Source organism: Aythya fuligula, chromosome 4 (assembly GCF_009819795.1).
Source record: "Aythya fuligula isolate bAytFul2 chromosome 4, bAytFul2.pri, whole genome shotgun sequence".
Classification (NCBI taxonomy): Eukaryota; Metazoa; Chordata; class Aves; order Anseriformes; family Anatidae; genus Aythya; species Aythya fuligula.
In genome coordinates, this window is record NC_045562.1 from 33007773 (window position 1) to 33026116 (window position 18344).

Genomic DNA, 18344 nt, shown 5'->3' on the forward strand with positions numbered 1-18344 from the left:
CTCCCAGGCTTTCCAAATGCATCATGTCTGCTGCATGCGTATAGCAGAATTGATTTGTTTGTGCCCAGAGAAATTTTGGATCTCGGGAACTGAAGAAAATCTCTAGATGGTGGACTAGTATGTGACGATACAGAACAGTAAACCTACCTAAATCTGAAAGACACAACTGAAGCCTTTTGAAGGCTAGGATACATAGTTTAAAAACAACCAACCAAACAAAAGAAACTCTGCAGAAACACGGGAAGGTGCAGAATGTAAGTGAAAAACAGGATAAACAGGTATTGGAAAATAATCTTCCTGTGCATGGAAAGAAATATAGATTTCAAAACATTGCTACACTAAATAGTAATCTGTTTTTAATAAAAAACAATAAGCATTATTCCATAATACTGTGTCTGGGACCACTGTCACTGTTCTTTGAAAACTTGTTAAAACGATGCCTGTACCCATTGTTTCCCTTTGTACTGAGCCATGTGTGCAGCAGAAGTATAGATTGTCAAACATTTTCCTTAGTCTGTTGAACTTCTGTCAGTCTAGATTTCAGTCTTTGTGCTTACCTTTCACCTTTGCGTCCTGCCTTTTGGGAGTCTGTTTTTGAGCCTCAACCCAAGACCTTACTGATGAGAAAATTTGTTCACTGTAACCATCCTTTAGGTGCAATTGGTTCAGCTCTTGTAGCCAGTCTGCTGCTTTGGAGACTACCAAGGTGTCCAGGCAGATTCCTTTTTTTCACCATGAAACTAATTATCTTTCCTACTTGTGCAGGAGATGGACAAACTCCTATTTCTGATCTGGAAAACAAGAACAAACACTTGGTTTTACTTCCTGGCGTGTATAACTGTCTGTTTGGTTAGACTCTGCTTTCCTCTACTTGACTAGTTAGCAAACAACTCCTTTGCTCTGTGAAGGTTAAAACTCTCCTGTCACTCTGATTCATTAGCACACTTGTCCTGGTTTCAGTTAGCACAGAATTAATTTTCTTCCTAGTAGCTGGTGGAATGCTGTGTTTTGGCTTAGAATGAGAAGAGTGCTGATAACACCCCGATGCTTTAATTGTTGCAGAGCAGTGCTTATACTAAGCCAAGGACATCTCAGCCTTTGCTCTGTCCTGCCAACAGGCAGGCTGGGGGTGCAGTAAGAGCTGGGAGGGGACAGACCCAGGACAGGTGACCCAAACTAGCCAAAGGGGTATTCCATACCATCTGACGTCATGCTAAACAATATATAGGGGTGGCTAGCCGGGGGGAGGGGGCCGGACTGCTCGGGGTTAGGCTGGGCATCGGTCAGCGGGTGGTGAGCAATTGCATTGTGCATCACTTGTTTGTACATACTATTATTACTTTCGTATTATCACCATTGTATCATCATTATTATTATTGTTATTATTATTTTGTTATTTTTTTCCTGTCTTATTAAACTGTCTTTATCTCAACTCACGGGCTTCACTTTCCATTTCTCTCCCCCGTCCCAGAGAGGGAGGGGGGAGGGTGAGCGAACGGCTGCGTGGTGTTTAGCTGCCGGTCGGGTTAAACCACGACAGTCTTTTTGGCGCCCAACGTGGGGCCCGAAAGGTTGAGATAACGGCAGATCTGATCAGAGTGTGTTAAACTAAAATTGGTGTAAGGATTAGACCTGCTTAATAGTCACTTGTCATGATGCTGATTGCTTTAATCACAACTCTGCTGCGCCTGTTTTCCAAATTGAGTATTATAGTACATTATTTTCCGTATTTGCTCTCTGTAGTGTTGTTTCTCCTCTCCGGGCCCTGGTTTCAGACCATTATGGTACTAAGTGTTATAGCAATGGCTTATGAGACGATAAGATATCTGGTCATGACTCTAACTTGGTATTTATACTCAGTAACATCGTGGACTCTGTACTTTGGAAACAGCATCTTGGGAACTATTAGCAATTATACCTATTGTTTTTCTCCATTAGAGAGTCAATCTGTGGAGGGGAAAGGGGAGGATATTTTTCCTTACTTGCTTACTCTCCCTTTCTCCTTCACCACCCCTGTATCCTCCTGGGTCACTCTGCCTTCCTCCTTCACCACCCTCTTATCCCCTGAGCTTGTCACAATAGCTCTCCAAGATATTGAATATTTCTGGAATACTCAGAATACCATAGTCTTGTTGTTCTGCCTCATGAATGCACTTCAGATTCTGCTTAAAGTTAAACAACTACTTATGAAGCTCATCCGGAGATCTGCCCGGAGGCAGTATAGTTGTGGGTGGCAGGGAGTATGGGTGGATATGGGCAGGCATCTAGAGCAGTTGGCACCCCCAGTGTGTTGGAAATTCACCCCTGAACAATGGCAAAATCCTCAAAAACTGGCAGAATGCTTGAAAAAAAGGTGTAATGATTCTGGCAGTTCCAAAGTAACACAAATCATTGTAACGTGCTGGGGCCTGGCTCATGCCTATCGAGCTGCCATTGATACTGCTGTCAACTTAGTGACAGACCCTGCGGCCACTCCAAACCCTGTGACAGATCCAACGGCCACTGTGACCCCTACGGTGGATTCTGCAGCCGCTCCAGTCCCAGCTCCTGCAGCCGCTCCAGTCCCAGCTCCTGCAGCCGCTCCAGTCCCAGCTCCTGCAGCCGCTCCAGTCCCAGCTCCTGCAACTGCTCCAGTCCCAGCTCCTGCAGCCGCTCCAGTCCCAGCTCCTGCAACTGCTCCAGTCCCAGCTCCTGCAGCCGCTCCAGTCCCAGTTCCTGCAGCCGCTCCAGTCCCAGCTCCTGCAGCCGCTCCAGCTCCAGCTCCTGCAACTGCTCCAGTCCCAGCTCCTGAAGCTGCTCCAGCTCCAGCTCCTGCAGCTGCTCCAGTCCCAGTTCCCGCAGCCGCTCCAGTTCCAGCTCCGGCCGCTACTCCAGTCCCAGTTCCTGCAACTGCTCCAGCTCCAGCTCCTGAAGCCGCTCCAGCTCCAGCTCCTGAAGCCGCTCCAGCTCCAGCTCCTACTGCTGCTCCAGTCCCAGCTCCTGCAACTGCTCCAGCTCCAACTCCAGCTTCTGTAACTGCTACAGCTCCGGTTCCTGCAACTGCTCCAGCTCCTGTAGCCGCTCCAGCTCCTGTGGCCGTGTCAGAGAAACGAGCTGTAGCAGTGCAAGTTGACCCTGCAGAGGGCATTCCAACCCCTGTGGCAGACCCTGTAACAAAGTCAGAGAAACGAGCAGTAGCAGTGCAAGCTGCCCCTGTAGAGAAGGTGAAAATATGGTATAGAAATTCAAGTCGTTTAGAACGCAGAGAGTCTTCTGCCAATCCAGGTAAGGCTTCTGCCAAAACTAAGTATAGAGATGACGAAGATGATGACGACGCTGGGCCGTCAAGGATTCAGGAGGAGGAAGATGAGGATGCCGAAAGAGCAACAGTAACTACCCGAAGCCTAAACGAGCGCGAGCTACGAGATGTGCGAAAAGATTTTGGTCGCTGTATAGGTGAGCAGCTTGTCACCTGGCTGCTCCGGTGCTGGGACTCTGGAGCCAATTGTGTGGAATTAGACGGCAGGGAAGCCAAGCGGCTGGGATCCCTTGCTCGAGACGCCGGCATTGACAAAGCAATTGCAGATGGAGCACGACCCACCAGCCTCTGGAGGCGTCTCCTCTCAGCTGTGAGGGAAAGGTATCCCTTCAAGGAAGATATTTTATGTCTACCAGGCAAGTGGACCACTATGGAGAAGGGAATCCAGTACCTGAGGGAATTAGCCGTACGGGAAGTGATTTATGAGGATCCAGACCTCAAACAAACATCCACAGATCCAGATGAAGTCAAGTGTACACGACCCATGTGGCGGAAGTTTGTACGGAGTGCACCATCATCATATGCCAGCTCATTGGCAATAATGGCCTGGAAAGAGGATGAGGAACCCACAGTGGGTGAAGCGGCTAAACAACTCCGGCAGTACGAAGAAAGTCTCTCCTCTTCCTTACAGGCCTGCGTCTCAGCTGTGGAGAAACTTTCTGAAAAGGTTCACCAACTTGAAGAGAATCTATTGTCCTCCCCACCTGAACCAACCAGTGCCCACCGACCAAAGGAGAACACTTGGGAGAAACTTTCTGAAAAGGTTCACCAACTTGAAGAGAGATTATTCTCCTTCGCACCTGTACAAAGCAGTGTCTCAGCTGTCAGGGGTAGGCGTTCACCCACACAAGGAAGACGATATGGTGGGTACTCACCCCGTGCCACCCTGTGGTTTTACTTACGAGACCATGGAGAGGACATGAGAAAGTGGGATGGAAAATCTACCGCGACCCTAGAGGCACGGGTACGTGAGTTGCAAAAGAAAACAATCAGGAAAAAGGGAGTCTCCGAAAAGTTTGCTGCTCCAACTTCCAGCAGACAGTCCTTCAAACACAGAAACGAGGAAGATTCTGACCAGGATTAGGGGGGCCCTGCCTCCAGCCAGGGGGAGGAAAGGGACAATCGAGTTTATTGGACTGTGTGGATTCGATGGCCTGGCACATCACGCGCACAGAAGTATAAGGCTTTAGTAGACACCGGTGCACAATGTACTATAATGCCATCGAGCTATAAAGGACCAGAGCCCATCTATATTTGTGGAGTGACAGGGGGATCTCAGCAGTTGACTGTATTGGAGGCTGAAGTGAGTCTGACTGGGAATGAGTGGGAAAAGCACCGCATTGTGACTGGTCCGGATGCTCCATGTATCCTTGGCATAGACTATCTTAGAAGAGGATACTGCAAGGACCCAAAAGGGTTCCGGTGGGCTTTTGGTATTGCTGCCTTAGAGACAGAGGGCATTAAACAATTATCTACCTTGCCTGGTCTCTCAGAGGACCCCTCTGTTGTGGGGTTGCTGAGGGTCGAAGAACAGCAAGTGCCAATTGCTACCACAACTGTGCACCGGCGGCAATATCGCACCAACCGAGACTCCCTGATTCCCATCCATAAGCTAATTCGTCAATTGGAGAGCCAAGGAGTGATCAGCAAGACTCATTCACCTTTCAATAGTCCCATATGGCCAGTGCGAAAGTCTAATGGCGAGTGGAGACTAACAGTGGACTATCGCGGCCTGAACGAAGTCACGCCACCACTGAGTGCTGCAGTGCCGGACATGCTGGAACTTCAGTATGAACTTGAATCGAAGGCAGCCAAGTGGTACGCCACAATTGATATCGCTAATGCATTTTTCTCCATCCCTCTAGCAGCAGAGTGCAGGCCACAATTTGCCTTCACTTGGAGGGGAGTCCAATATACTTGGAATAGGCTGCCCCAGGGGTGGAAACACAGCCCTACCATTTGCCATGGGCTGATCCAGTCTGCACTAGAGCAGGGGGAAGCTCCTGAACACCTGCAGTACATCGATGACATTATTGTGTGGGGTGACACAGCAGAGGAAGTTTTCGAGAAAGGGAAGAAAATAGTCCAAATCCTTCTGAAAGCCGGTTTTGCCATAAAACAAAATAAAGTCAAAGGACCTGCACGGGAGATCCAGTTTTTAGGAATAAAATGGCAAGATGGACGTCGTCAAATCCCAATGGATGTGATCAACAAAATAACAGCTATGTCTCCACCAACTAACAAAAAAGAAACACAGACTTTCCTAGGTGTTGTGGGGTTTTGGAGAATGCACATCCCAAATTACAGTCTGATTGTAAACCCACTCTACCAAGTAACTCGTAAGAAGAATGAGTTTGAATGGGGCCCTGAACAACGACAAGCCTTTGAACAAATCAAGCAGGAAATAGTCCATGCAGTAGCCCTTGGGCCAGTTCGAACAGGACCAGATGTAAAGAATGTGCTCTATACTGCAGCCGGGGAGAACGGCCCCACCTGGAGCCTCTGGCAGAAAGAACCTGGGGAAACTCGAGGTCGGCCTCTGGGGTTTTGGAGTCGGGGATACAGAGGATCTGAGGCCCGCTATACTCCAACTGAAAAGGAGATATTGGCAGCATATGAAGGAGTTCGATCTGCTTCGGAGGTGGTCGGTACTGAAGCGCAGCTCCTCCTAGCACCCCGATTACCGGTACTAGGCTGGATGTTCAAGGGAAGGGTCCCCTCTACGCATCATGCAACTGATGCTACATGGAGCAAGTGGGTTGCACTGATTACTCAGCGGGCTCGAATAGGAAACCCCAGTCGCCCAGGAATATTGGAAGTGATCATGGACTGGCCAGAAGGCAAATACTTTGGGATATCATCAGAGGAGGAGGTGGGTCGTGCTGAAGAAGCCCCACTGTACAACCAGTTGCCAGAGAATGAAAAGAAATATGCCCTGTTCACTGATGGGTCCTGTCGTATTGTGGGGAAGCATCGGAGATGGAAGGCTGCTGTATGGAGTCCTACGCGACGAGTTGCAGAAGCTGCTGAGGGAGAAGGTGAATCGAGTCAGTTTGCAGAAGTGAAAGCCATTCAGCTGGCTTTAGACATTGCTGAACGAGAAAAATGGCCAGTTCTCTATCTCTACACCGATTCATGGATGGTAGCAAATGCCCTGTGGGGATGGTTACAGCAATGGAAGCAAAACAACTGGCAACGTAGGGGCAAACCTATCTGGGCTGCTGCATTGTGGCAAGATATTGCTGCTCGGGTAGAGAACCTGGCTGTGAAAGTACGCCACGTAGATGCTCATGTGCCCAAGAATCGGGCTACTGAAGAACATCAAAACAACCAACAGGTGGATCAGGCTGCTAAGATTGAAGTAGCTCAGGTGGACCTGGATTGGCAGCATAAAGGTGAATTATTTATAGCCCGATGGGCCCATGACACCTCAGGCCATCAAGGTAGAGATGCAACATACAGATGGGCTCGTGATCGAGGGGTGGACTTGACCATGGACGCTATAGCACAGGTTATTCATGACTGTGAAACATGTGCTGCAATCAAGCAAGCCAAACGGTCAAAGCCTCTTTGGTATGGAGGACGATGGCTGAAATATAAATATGGAGAGGCCTGGCAGATTGATTACATCACACTCCCTCAAACTCGCAATGGCAAGCGCCACGTACTTACAATGGTGGAAGCAACCACCGGATGGCTGGAAACATATCCTGTGCCTCATGCTACCGCCCGGAACACCATCCTGGGCCTTGAAAAGCAAGTCCTATGGCGACATGGCACCCCAGAAAGAATAGAATCAGACAATGGGACTCACTTCCGAAACAACCTTATAGACACTTGGGCCAAAGAACATGGTATTGAATGGGTGTATCACATCCCCTATCATGCACCAGCCTCCGGGAAAGTTGAACGATACAATGGCCTGTTAAAGACTACCTTGAAAGCAATGGGCGCTGGGACGTTCAAAAACTGGGATACGCATTTGGCAAAGGCCACCTGGTTAGTCAATACTAGGGGATCTACCAACCGAGCTGGACCTGCCCAATCAAACCTGTTACGTACTGTAGATGGGGATAAAGTTCCTGTAGTGCATGTAAAAAATATGCTGGGTAAAACAGTCTGGGCTACTCCTGCCTCAGGAAAAGGCAAACCTATTCGTGGAATTGTTTTCGCTCAGGGACCTGGATATACTTGGTGGGTGATGCAAAAGAACGGAGAGGTCCGGTGTGTACCTCAAGGAGATTTAATACTGGGTGAGAATAGCCCATGAACTGAATTGCACCATGTTAAATAGTATATTATACTGTATATTATCACTACCATGATTACTATAGGTGACTAATTAGAATGTATGGAAAAGAGTGTAACCTGAGCATGACATAAATGGTATGGAATAAGGGGTGGATAGATGTCCTGGTTTCAGTTAGCACAGAATTAATTTTCTTCCTAGTAGCTGGTGGAATGCTGTGTTTTGGCTTAGAATGAGAAGAGTGCTGATAACACCCCGATGCTTTAATTGTTGCAGAGCAGTGCTTATACTAAGCCAAGGACATCTCAGCCTTTGCTCTGTCCTGCCAACAGGCAGGCTGGGGGTGCAGTAAGAGCTGGGAGGGGACAGACCCAGGACAGGTGACCCAAACTAGCCAAAGGGGTATTCCATACCATCTGACGTCATGCTAAACAATATATAGGGGTGGCTAGCCGGGGGGAGGGGGCCGGACTGCTCGGGGTTAGGCTGGGCATCGGTCAGCGGGTGGTGAGCAATTGCATTGTGCATCACTTGTTTGTACATACTATTATTACTTTCGTATTATCACCATTGTATCATCATTATTATTATTGTTATTATTATTTTGTTATTTTTTTCCTGTCTTATTAAACTGTCTTTATCTCAACTCACGGGCTTCACTTTCCATTTCTCTCCCCCGTCCCAGAGAGGGAGGGGGGAGGGTGAGCGAACGGCTGCGTGGTGTTTAGCTGCCGGTCGGGTTAAACCACGACAACACTTAAGTGTGAAACATCTCTTATGCTAGACCTTATTTTCTGTATCAGTCAGTGCACTAACAAATGTACTTGTGCTTGAGACTAGGCATGACAGTTATTATCCCCTTTGGAGTGATAATGGGTTTGGCATGGCAGGGGTTGAGGGATCAGTCTCCTAAGCATGCTGCAGCAATTACTCTTTCAGATTTTCAGTTGAAGAGACTCTGGGACATGATTAGTTTTAATTTTTGCAAGCACAGTTTTCTTGGTCATCCAAAGAATGAAGTGCTGTGTTCTACACACGGTTATATATCTGTAAATGAATATTCAGACAACATTGGCTTTAAAAAAAATGTCACAGAGTTTAATGGAAAGCTAACCTCATTAAGCGAACAGAATATATGTATAATTTCCTCCCTTTTGTCATCCCCCTTTCAATTCCTTAACCAAACCCAAACGAAGAAGTCTGAGGATTCAAGAGTATATCCAGGAGAAGCAGCACTAATGAAGTTTGTGTTTCAGTAGCTTTTTCACATGGCTAGATTTTCTGCTGTCTAATGAGGAATGAAATCGCATAAAAAAAAAAATCTCTGTATCAGAATATTCTCTTCCAATATTGGATGACTGGATTTTTTTTTTCCAAGGATGCTTTCAAGGGTTTTTGTCCTTTGCTGGATATAAAACTAGTGCTTTTTTTTAAGAAATTCCAACCTTCTATTAAAAAAAAAAAATTGTTGGAATTATGCAAAGAATTCAGTAGTTACTGGGAGGAGCAAGAGGGCAGGCTGCATACATACCCAATATCCTTAGAAAGTAAAAATTCCACTAACAGCCAAAAAAAGCCCCAAACTTCCCCAGAAATAACCAGAAGTAACCAGTGGTATTCTCCCAATACTTAACATCCAGTAGTTTAAAATCTGGAATGCTGTGATCATCTCTATTTCCATAGCACTTCTTATAGAAGTACTATGAAAATTTTGACATCACCTGCCATGCATTCTCTTAAATTGCAGATACTGTGTTTTGCTGGTAATAGATGCAAATACATATATTTTTAATATCGGAAATAGTTGGTAATCAGACAAGTTGTTCAATTGCTTACATGCTTTCCTAACAGAAACCGGGACAGATGCAGGCTGCCCCATTCAATTGTCTTCCACTCACAGTAGTGCGGTCACTCTCAAGGAATGAATGTTAGAGAATGTGTTGCCATAGGAGCAACTACTGTGATGGAAAATAGTTAGAAAAATATAGCTATTAATGAAAAAATGGATGATAACTGACACACTTATGCTTTGTGCATAATTGACCAAAAAAGGCTCAGGAAAAAATGGTAAATGTAGTCACGTCCAAAGTAGAATTGATTCCTGCCAGACTGCTCCTCATTGCAGGCTCTCTGCCCTGAGCTTCTGATAACACAGAACCTGCCCCTTAGTCTTGATTTGTGGGAGGGGAAAAAGCATTTTCCGCATTTCCTTGCTTTTCATTTTTAGCAACCCCTTCTGGTTAAGTGGTACGTTTTGTGAAAGGGATTTTCAGTGATTTATGTTCTGAGTTTTTATGCTATTGTTTTGGTTTCATAGCAGAAGCAGCTTTTTTAATGTGTGAATGTGAACCGCAGAAGATTGTTCATCTAGACTTTAAGCAACATTTTAAATGTGCTTAAAATTAGAAATTGTAGCCTGGATGTGTTTCAGAGATGGATAAGTGATTTGAGGTGGGGTTCTTGATGCTACATGACTATTTTGCGCACTACGGTATTTTGTGAATAACACAACCATTCTTAGAACAGTTTTTTATTTCACGGGGTTTTGTTTGATCATCTGTGCATGGATTTAAATTGCATCTTTTTATGTAACTGGAAACATATGAGCTTTGCTGCAACTTAATGAGCAAGCAGAAGCTTTTTGGGGAAAACAGTTCTAATGATTAAAAATTAATGCAAGCTTTTATTATTGGAGATGCTAGTAATTGTGGAGTGCATGTATGTGACAAAGGTAGGTTTTGCTTTGGGGAATATGTCATTAATTTGTTTTACAAAAAAGCAAAATCATAAAACGCTTTTGAGTGCCTGGGAATTCTTAAATGTTTTTTTATGTAGAGTGTTTTAGTAACATCTGCTTTTAAAAAATAAATTGATATAACAGTAACAAGAAGGTATTTATACTGCACTCTGTGAGCATATGGGGATTGTACTATTACTATGATCTAAAATTTTCAGAAATCATCTGTCATGCTACCAAGCAGAACTTGAACACAACCTGAGAATTATTTTCACTTGGTTCTTACGTGTGGCTATCATAGATGCCACACGTAGTGGCTATCATAGATAGAAAAAATGGGATTAATGTGTCCCCTCCTTGCTGTCCTTTCTGAGTGCTATTAAGGTTTATATAGAGACAGTTTTTTTTGGTGTCTCTCCACTGTTTATTTCCCTTCATATTTTGAGGGGGGTAAATGTGTTCAAAGTATGGGCTTGTCTGCGATTTTTGATGATGGAATAGGTTATCTGTAAAGTATCTGTTCAACAAAGCAATTGTAAAACTTCCTTGCAGCAGTAATTCCAACATTTAACACGTTGAGCAGTTAGATCCCATGAAAGGCTGCATATCCATGTATATTTTATCTCCTTTTGAAGAAAGAATCTCTTATATGCTAGGTTTATGAGGAGTACAAGTAGGAAAGCTTACCATTATCCTCCTTTCTCAGTTATCTCCAAGTTCTCTGTTATGGTAGTCTCTGGAACAATCATAGTCCATCCCTGTGGTACTTTATGAGACACTTATGCCTAAACAGCTGTTGTAAATGTCACCTATAAAGCCTTTGCTATATTTTGAATAAAATTGATAATTGTTGGGCAACAGTAATACTAACCCAGGATTTAACCGTTTCTTTCTTTTCTTACACACATTTTTCTGTTCATTTTTTTTTCGCTTGCACTGTCTCCTTTTTGCTTGTTCTAAGAAGGCTGACTTTTTACTTGACCATCTAACCATTCAGCAGCCAGAAATCAGAGTAAAAAGACTTCTTGCTTTGTCTCCCATAGTTTTCTCATCCTGTGTAACAATAAAAATCAGAATATCTCATCTGTTTGGCTGGAACTCCATCTCTCAGTGGTGTTAACACTTCATTCCTGACCTAGCAAAGTATGCAAGTATATATTTAACTTCCCGCATGGGATCTGCCCCATTGCTTGTTTTTACTAGACAGTTCGTCTTCTCAAAGTTCATCACATGATTAAATGCTTTGGTCCGGAAACCAAGTGCTCAGGCAGAGGAGGAAGAGTCTGAGACCTTGAATCTGGTGTACGCTGAAAGCAGAGGAGTGGGCCTGGTATTCAGTGTCATTACCCATATGTGTTACAATAAAAATATTACAAAACATCTATGTCCATCCACTCTCCAAACATACCTCTTCTCATGTTAACGATCAGAAAAATGGCAATTTAATAACTTCACTGTAAATAAAGCCAAATCAAATGGCAGTCTAACAAGGGGGAGTGCAAATCACCACATTCAACAGCATTTCAGTGTTTAAAAACAAAAACTAAAAAACAAACAAACAAAACCCAAAAAACTTAAAGATATAAATAAAAGTGGTATAAGTGTTACAAGAAGGCAAACATGGCCCATTGGTCTGCATAAAGAGATTGTGGAACCTAAGTAACAAAGAAATTACTAGGCTGCAGTTTTACTTTCAGCTTGGGTGTACATACTATGCTGGAAATGGCAAGAAATTCAAATGATTTGATTAATCAAAGAAATGAAAATATATTCTTTTGGTATGAATAAAGTATTTATAAAGAGAAGTTTTGGATAGACTTTTTATTTAGCAGAAAGATAACTAATGTAATCTAGTTTTTGGAAGAAAAAACAAGAGGGAAGCATACAAGAAATAATGGGTTATTAGTGTTATTTTTTTAATATTGACAGCAGTTACCTTGTTATAAAACTTACTTATAGAAGAAAGATGTGTAAAATCTCTTCAAATCTTATAATATAAAATAGAAATGAAATTATTTAGTGGAAAACATGCATGATGAAGTTCATGTAGAAGGCCAGAGTAGATAACAGAAAGGATTGTTATGACACTTTTATATTCACAAAATGTAATTAATGTTTTAATAAGATAAAATTTTCCAAACGCTGCTTCTTTAGAGGAAAGTATCCAGTGACTTAACTGGTTTGTGATCACATTGTCTGTCTCCTTCAGCTCTTATGCTGCAGTTTTCTTGGCCCTGTAGTGTGAGAAGCAAGGAACAAAGAAGTTTTTCATCTTTGGGTGTTTTTCTGACTCTGGATTTCTTCTTATTGTTTGCTTGTGACCTGCAAGCCTACTGCAAGTGCATAATCATGAATAGGGTAGGAAAAGGGACAACAGAGCATTAATGATCTTACTATCAAACATACGTATAGAGACAAGTGGAGCTTTAGCTCAGATAAGTTCTAGGTAATAAAGTTGATGCATTAGAAGGCACCCTGTATAAGCAAGCCTGCCTTCCTAAAGAAAGGGTCTCGACAGAACCTGTGAAATTCTTGAAATGTATTTTAGTTTCTATGTGCAAGGCAAGTGAGTTTGTTTTTCTGCTCTTTTCTACATTAGCAACTGAAGGCCTTTAATAAAACAAGTTAGAATACCAGGTATTTTGAAAAAAACTAACTAGTAGTAATGAATTTGTCTGGTTTATTTTTGGATCCTTTGGAAAAATGCATCTTCTAAAACAGTGTAGCTCCTGAATTTAAACTTTATGAATCCCAGTGTAACTAATTAAAAAGGAAATGTTTTTTAGTAACAATATATGAACTCACAGAATAATTGGGCTGTAATTCAATCTGTCAGCTCTGCTACCATTCATAAACTCAAAGTTTATGAAGGCCTCAGAAATCTCAGATTGAATTACAGCTTTCTTCTGTGCATAACCTGAAACAATGTATATCAGCATTTTATTTGTGAAACTGAGCATGTTCTATAATCCTGAAAATATTACTTAAATGTATACTTGACATACAATTTCAGTTTTGCATTTGGAGAAAACTATACTTCAACGTAATTCACATTTTTTTTAATTGGACTTCACATTGGTTACATTAGGGCATTCATTCTGAATGTTCACATGCATAAGCTTCTTACTATTTTTTAGCATGTGTTGTATATGAAAGATTTTCTTAGATATCTATATTTCAAGTAAAACAAATGGCTGTTTAGTGTGTTTGCATTTTGTTTAATTCTTAGCTTGATTTATGATTGAAATACAGTTTTGCAAGTTGCCAGAAAATTACCCTTCAACCTTATTTATGACATTTTCTTAACACAATAAAGTCAATATTGTGGAACAGAGTTCAAAATATTTGTATGCATACCATATTTACATAATTTTTCTTTCAGGACTTGATTCTCTTAAGGTTGTTCTTCAATATTTTCTGTCCACAGGTTGATGAGTCAAACTATGAAGGACCATTTGGTCAGAGTGGCTAACGAAGCAGAATTTATCTTGAACAGGCAGAGAGCAGAGGATATTAACCGGCATGCTGAATTTGAGGTAAGAAATAAAATCTTAAAAACAAAACAAACAAACAAAAACCACACGTACACACAAAACAAACAACAACAACAAAAAAACACACAACACAACCACCAAAGAACAAAACACTTGAACAAACCTCCTATGTCTGAGGATTCCAATGTGTGATACAGTCTTTTCAGGTATGGGAGACTCCATCCTAAAAAAATACTTAGAGGTCCTAGGGAGTTTTGATGGTTTGCCAATAACAGTGATGGAAAAACAGGCTGTGTAGAACAACTCAGAATCTGCAATCATATTTTGTGGAGGAAGGAATTATCATACCAGTGCTCCTCTTTTCCTTGAAGCAAATAGTGCTGTATGTCTTACAGCTGCTTAGAAACACAGTGAAGATACAACTCTGGAAAGGAAAGGGGGGGGAACCTTCCTGAAGATAAATGATAACAGCCTGTTAAGTGCAAATCAAGAAAGTACTTTTTGTATAGTTTACTATTTCATTTAATCCATCTCTAAAAACATTTTACTTATGGTTTGCATGCTTCACTATAGTTTTGTTATGTTTTTGTATTTTCATCCCACTTAAGGGATTCCAAAGTGAAATATAGGTCTTTGCTTTTATAGACCTGTAATAAAATACAAGCCTTTTTTCTGAATCACTTTAGCCATACCTCCAATTTTGGATCTTAATTACTTCATGTAGCTTCCTTCTGTTTGCTTTAATTAGGGGATTGTTTTAATGAAAATGAAGTTAAATCTCACTGAATTCTCTAATACTCTGCTTATAAAGTACTTAGTCTTTCTTCTGACATGTGATACTACTTGTGATTTTGTTTTTAAAATGAAGCATTAAGAGATTGAAGGCACATTTATGTTTAACGTATTTCTAAACTGTTTTTCTCTTAAATCTTTACTTGAAAAAATACTCCCCAAAGATGAAAGCATATTTGTCTTAGACAGTGCTTATGTTCTAAAGGTCATCTGTGTTGGCCCCAGGATTCAAGCTGTGCGTTGTTTAATAACATATCCGCACTTCATCTAGACCTAGTTACCCCCTCCTGAAAACAGAGATGTTGTAAGATATCTACAGTACCATTTTGCAATGGTGAAATAGCAGGCATGTTTCATTTATTACATCAAGGGTTTGGCGACAGTCCTGTGGAGATGAAAAGTGCATCTTTTTACTTCCTTGCCTGATAATCATTGGAGTGGGACATGCTTGACATCTTTTCCTCTGGATTTATGCAGAAGCTCCATGCATGACATGGCATCATTGATTACATGAACAGCTCATTTTTTTTTCTTCAGATGCAAACTATACACAAAGGTGTGGGTATGTGAGAGAAATCTGTGTGAAGTATAGTATTCTGTCATGTAAATATGAGCTATCAACCAATACAGCATTTCAGTGACAATTTCTCTATTAGCCTTATTTCAGACTTGGAACACCTCTTCATAATGTCTGGAAGAAATTTACACTGAGCATCCACTTACATTTTTAATATAACTCTGAGTTCTGCTGTGATTTAATTCTTTAGGATAAAACTTGGCTGATAATTTTCAAGCTGGTGCTGTTTTGAATCTGTGCTATCTCAGTATGATGGCTCAAGGGGTTTAGCTCATCAGGTTGAACTTAAACAGAAACTAGTGTACTAAAATAGCAGCAGTGTGTTTACTGAGCTTGGTTTTGTCACTGTGTTGGAATAAAGCAGGTCTAACATCACTTCTGCAGATGTATGAAAATCAAGATAAACAACTGTTTGATTCTACTAGATGCTTCAATAAGAAATCCAGTGAAGTTAGCATTCCAGTAAGGTCTGTGGCAGGCTTCACTCAGAAGTACGGTGGTGTGTAGTTTGTTTTTCATTGTGTGTGTGTAAGGGAGAACAGGTAGTTTAATTTGGTAGAATTTGCAGGTATCATATCAGTGATGAGAAATTCTTGTGTATTGTGTTGTATCTGTGGTTTGGTCTGTTTTGCATGCTTCCTGTCTACTGTGCTTCGCTTGTAACAGTGGCATTTTCTAGTTATGCTATTCCTTCTAGCCTTTTAAAATGGTGCTCAGGGCTATAGAAATAGCCTTCCTTTCTTCTGTCGTGCCCAGAAATAGGCACTGTCAGGTGACTTGATTGGAGCTGTTCCATCCCTTAATGGGAATAGGTTTGTGCTGGGCTGCAGACATGCTTTGTAAAGTAATTGGTAGGTCTGTTCCTCTTGTGTGAGTGTTGATGCCTGTATTTTGGTCCTAACACTCATGTCATGACAGACTTACAGGCATGTGAAAGGAAGGACTAGCAAGTAAGTGAAAAGGGGCTTTCAAAACAATTTATACAGCCTTTGATCTGGTTCATTTCTCCCTTTTGAGGACATGTGAGGATGCATAGCGGACTTGTGAGCCCTAAGCAATAAGACTGTTTTGACTAGCATGACTGGTGTGGTTTGGTCTTCTGTGTGCACCCACTTCTTTGATTTGCTGCATCTTCCATCTGTTCTTGGGAAGTGAATTCCTATTGGAATGGAGGTGGTGTTCTTCTGGTCATGAGAGAGACTGTACTTGGTCCATTAAAAGCAATATCCCATCTGCCATGGCATATACCTAGAAAGGAGCAATTGTACAAGGAAGCAGATAGGTCACACTTTTGTAAATACTGTTTTATCATATGGAGATCTGTGAGTCAGGGACTTCCTTAACCAGAGATTGTGTCTTTAATAAATAGCAGTGTGATTTTTCTGCTGTGAATTTTTCCAGTTACATTTTAAATTTAATGTAAATGTTTTGTACCACTGTCATCCTAAGGCAGAGAACTTTCCTGCTGTTATAGTTGAAGAAAGTGAACGGATCCTTTGTACAACAAAAAGTTTAAGCATTTTTTGGGGGAAATAATGTGATCCTATAGCACTTAGCCCTGAAGAATGGTGTGTACAAATGCATTTTTAATTGCATTTTAAAACATTTTGTTATTTTGGTAATTACTAGTTGGAAAGCTGCAACTTGTTTAAAAAATTGCTTTGGACAAGCATTGGTGGTTCAGATCAGAAGCAAGCTTTACCACCTGTGCTATGTGGAGGAAAGAGATGAGGCTGGTTCATTGTGGGATAAAGACCCAGAGACAGCTGAGAAATGTGGCAAGAACTCTTACCCATTTTTCATTTTTATTCAGTTCTAAAAGTCATTACGAAGATGAGCCTTGCGATATGAATATTGGATTTTGGACAGGTGTGCACCATGGCGAGAGAGCAGTGTAGTCTTACAGAATTTACTGGAGAACATTCTTTTCACTCTTTTTTCTTTCTTTTTTGAAAAGCAATGGCAGTTTTAAAATGAAAGGCAAAATATCTCGTCACCTTTGAAGTCTGGTATTTGGGGCCTCCAGAGGCAGAAGAAATAAAATGGAAATTCAGACAAGCTTCATAACAAAGCTGTGTAGTTGTATATTGTTGTGTATTATTATGATTATAAATTATAGCAAATATTCTATAATTTATAACCATAAATGGGGAAAGGATGATCCGTGTAGAAGGAAGGAACAAACTAGGAAAATAAGAAGCTCTTCCTCAAAGGAGAGGCAGTCCTTAGCTGAACAAGTCCACTTTGGAAATATGATGTAACGAAGTATGTTATGTGCCATTTTAGAAGTTGCACAGGGCTGAGAGGGGATGTTTTCTTGCCAAAAATGCATGGAGAAGTGTTCACTGGTCAATTCAGAGCCAGGAGGAGAGAAGCAGCAGCAAATAGGGCATGTTCACTTTGCCGCGTGAGATCTGATGGGGCCTTTCTTCACTGTGATCCCATGTGGGGGGACGAGAACGTTGACAGAAAAATGTCTATGCCCTTTCTGTGAAGTAGGGTACCAGAAGAGTGAGATTTTTTTTGGCATACTGTTCCAGTTTCTGTTGTCACTTTAGATACAGGAAACTCTGAGTACCTGAAGCAGATAGATTTAAACTTTGAAAAGCTTTGAAAAGAAATCTTTCCTCCCTATGTCTCTTCAAGGCAAATCTTTCTTTTTAAGGAACTTGAAGTGTCTTGAGGAGCAGCAAAATCTGCACATCTACTTCTGTCTCTGGTGGGAAGGCGTCTGCCATCTTGGCTGTTTTTGTGTTCCTTCTGTCAGGAGTCTCTCTGTTTGTGTTGCGGACTCCCTTGATCTACATGTCTCCTTTGCCTCTGCAGTCCTTCATGCCGGAAACTTTTTCAAACAGGAGGTGATTAGCTCCTCTCTAGGAAGATGCAATTTCTTGCCCTTTTTGGTGGGCTCCACATTATGACTCAGCAGTCTGCACGAAGACAAAAAAAAAAAAAAAAAAGTCCTTGTCTTGAGTTCCTGATCATGCCTTTTTAATAGAAGATAATATAAGTACCATAGAGGATTATGATCAAATAAGTTATAATACTATCTTTTTTTTCTAAGCCTGAAACGTAAAAGCTGTTGCAAAAAAAAAAAAAAAAAAAAAGACAAAATAGACAGTATTTTGGAGTTGAAGGATAGGTCTTCTATGGTTGAATACAGTCCGTCTTATGTCCTTTTTTTTTTCCCCTGATCC

General features: G+C 41.8%; 1 protein-coding gene across 5 annotated transcripts in view; it reads left to right on the forward strand.

Moving 5' to 3' along the window:
- The window catches only part of LRBA (LPS responsive beige-like anchor protein), a 398303-nt gene that overhangs the window by 124375 nt on the left and 255584 nt on the right, over positions 1-18344 (forward strand). For 4 of the 5 annotated variants that reach the window (XM_032187390.1, XM_032187392.1, XM_032187391.1 and 1 more), the window contains one exon: positions 13712-13820. In XM_032187390.1, the coding sequence (XP_032043281.1) occupies positions 13712-13820 (109 nt within the window). Of the gene's footprint in view, positions 1-9969; positions 9999-13711; positions 13821-18344 lie in introns of those variants that run through there. The other variant, XM_032187394.1, reaches the window with a different exon arrangement.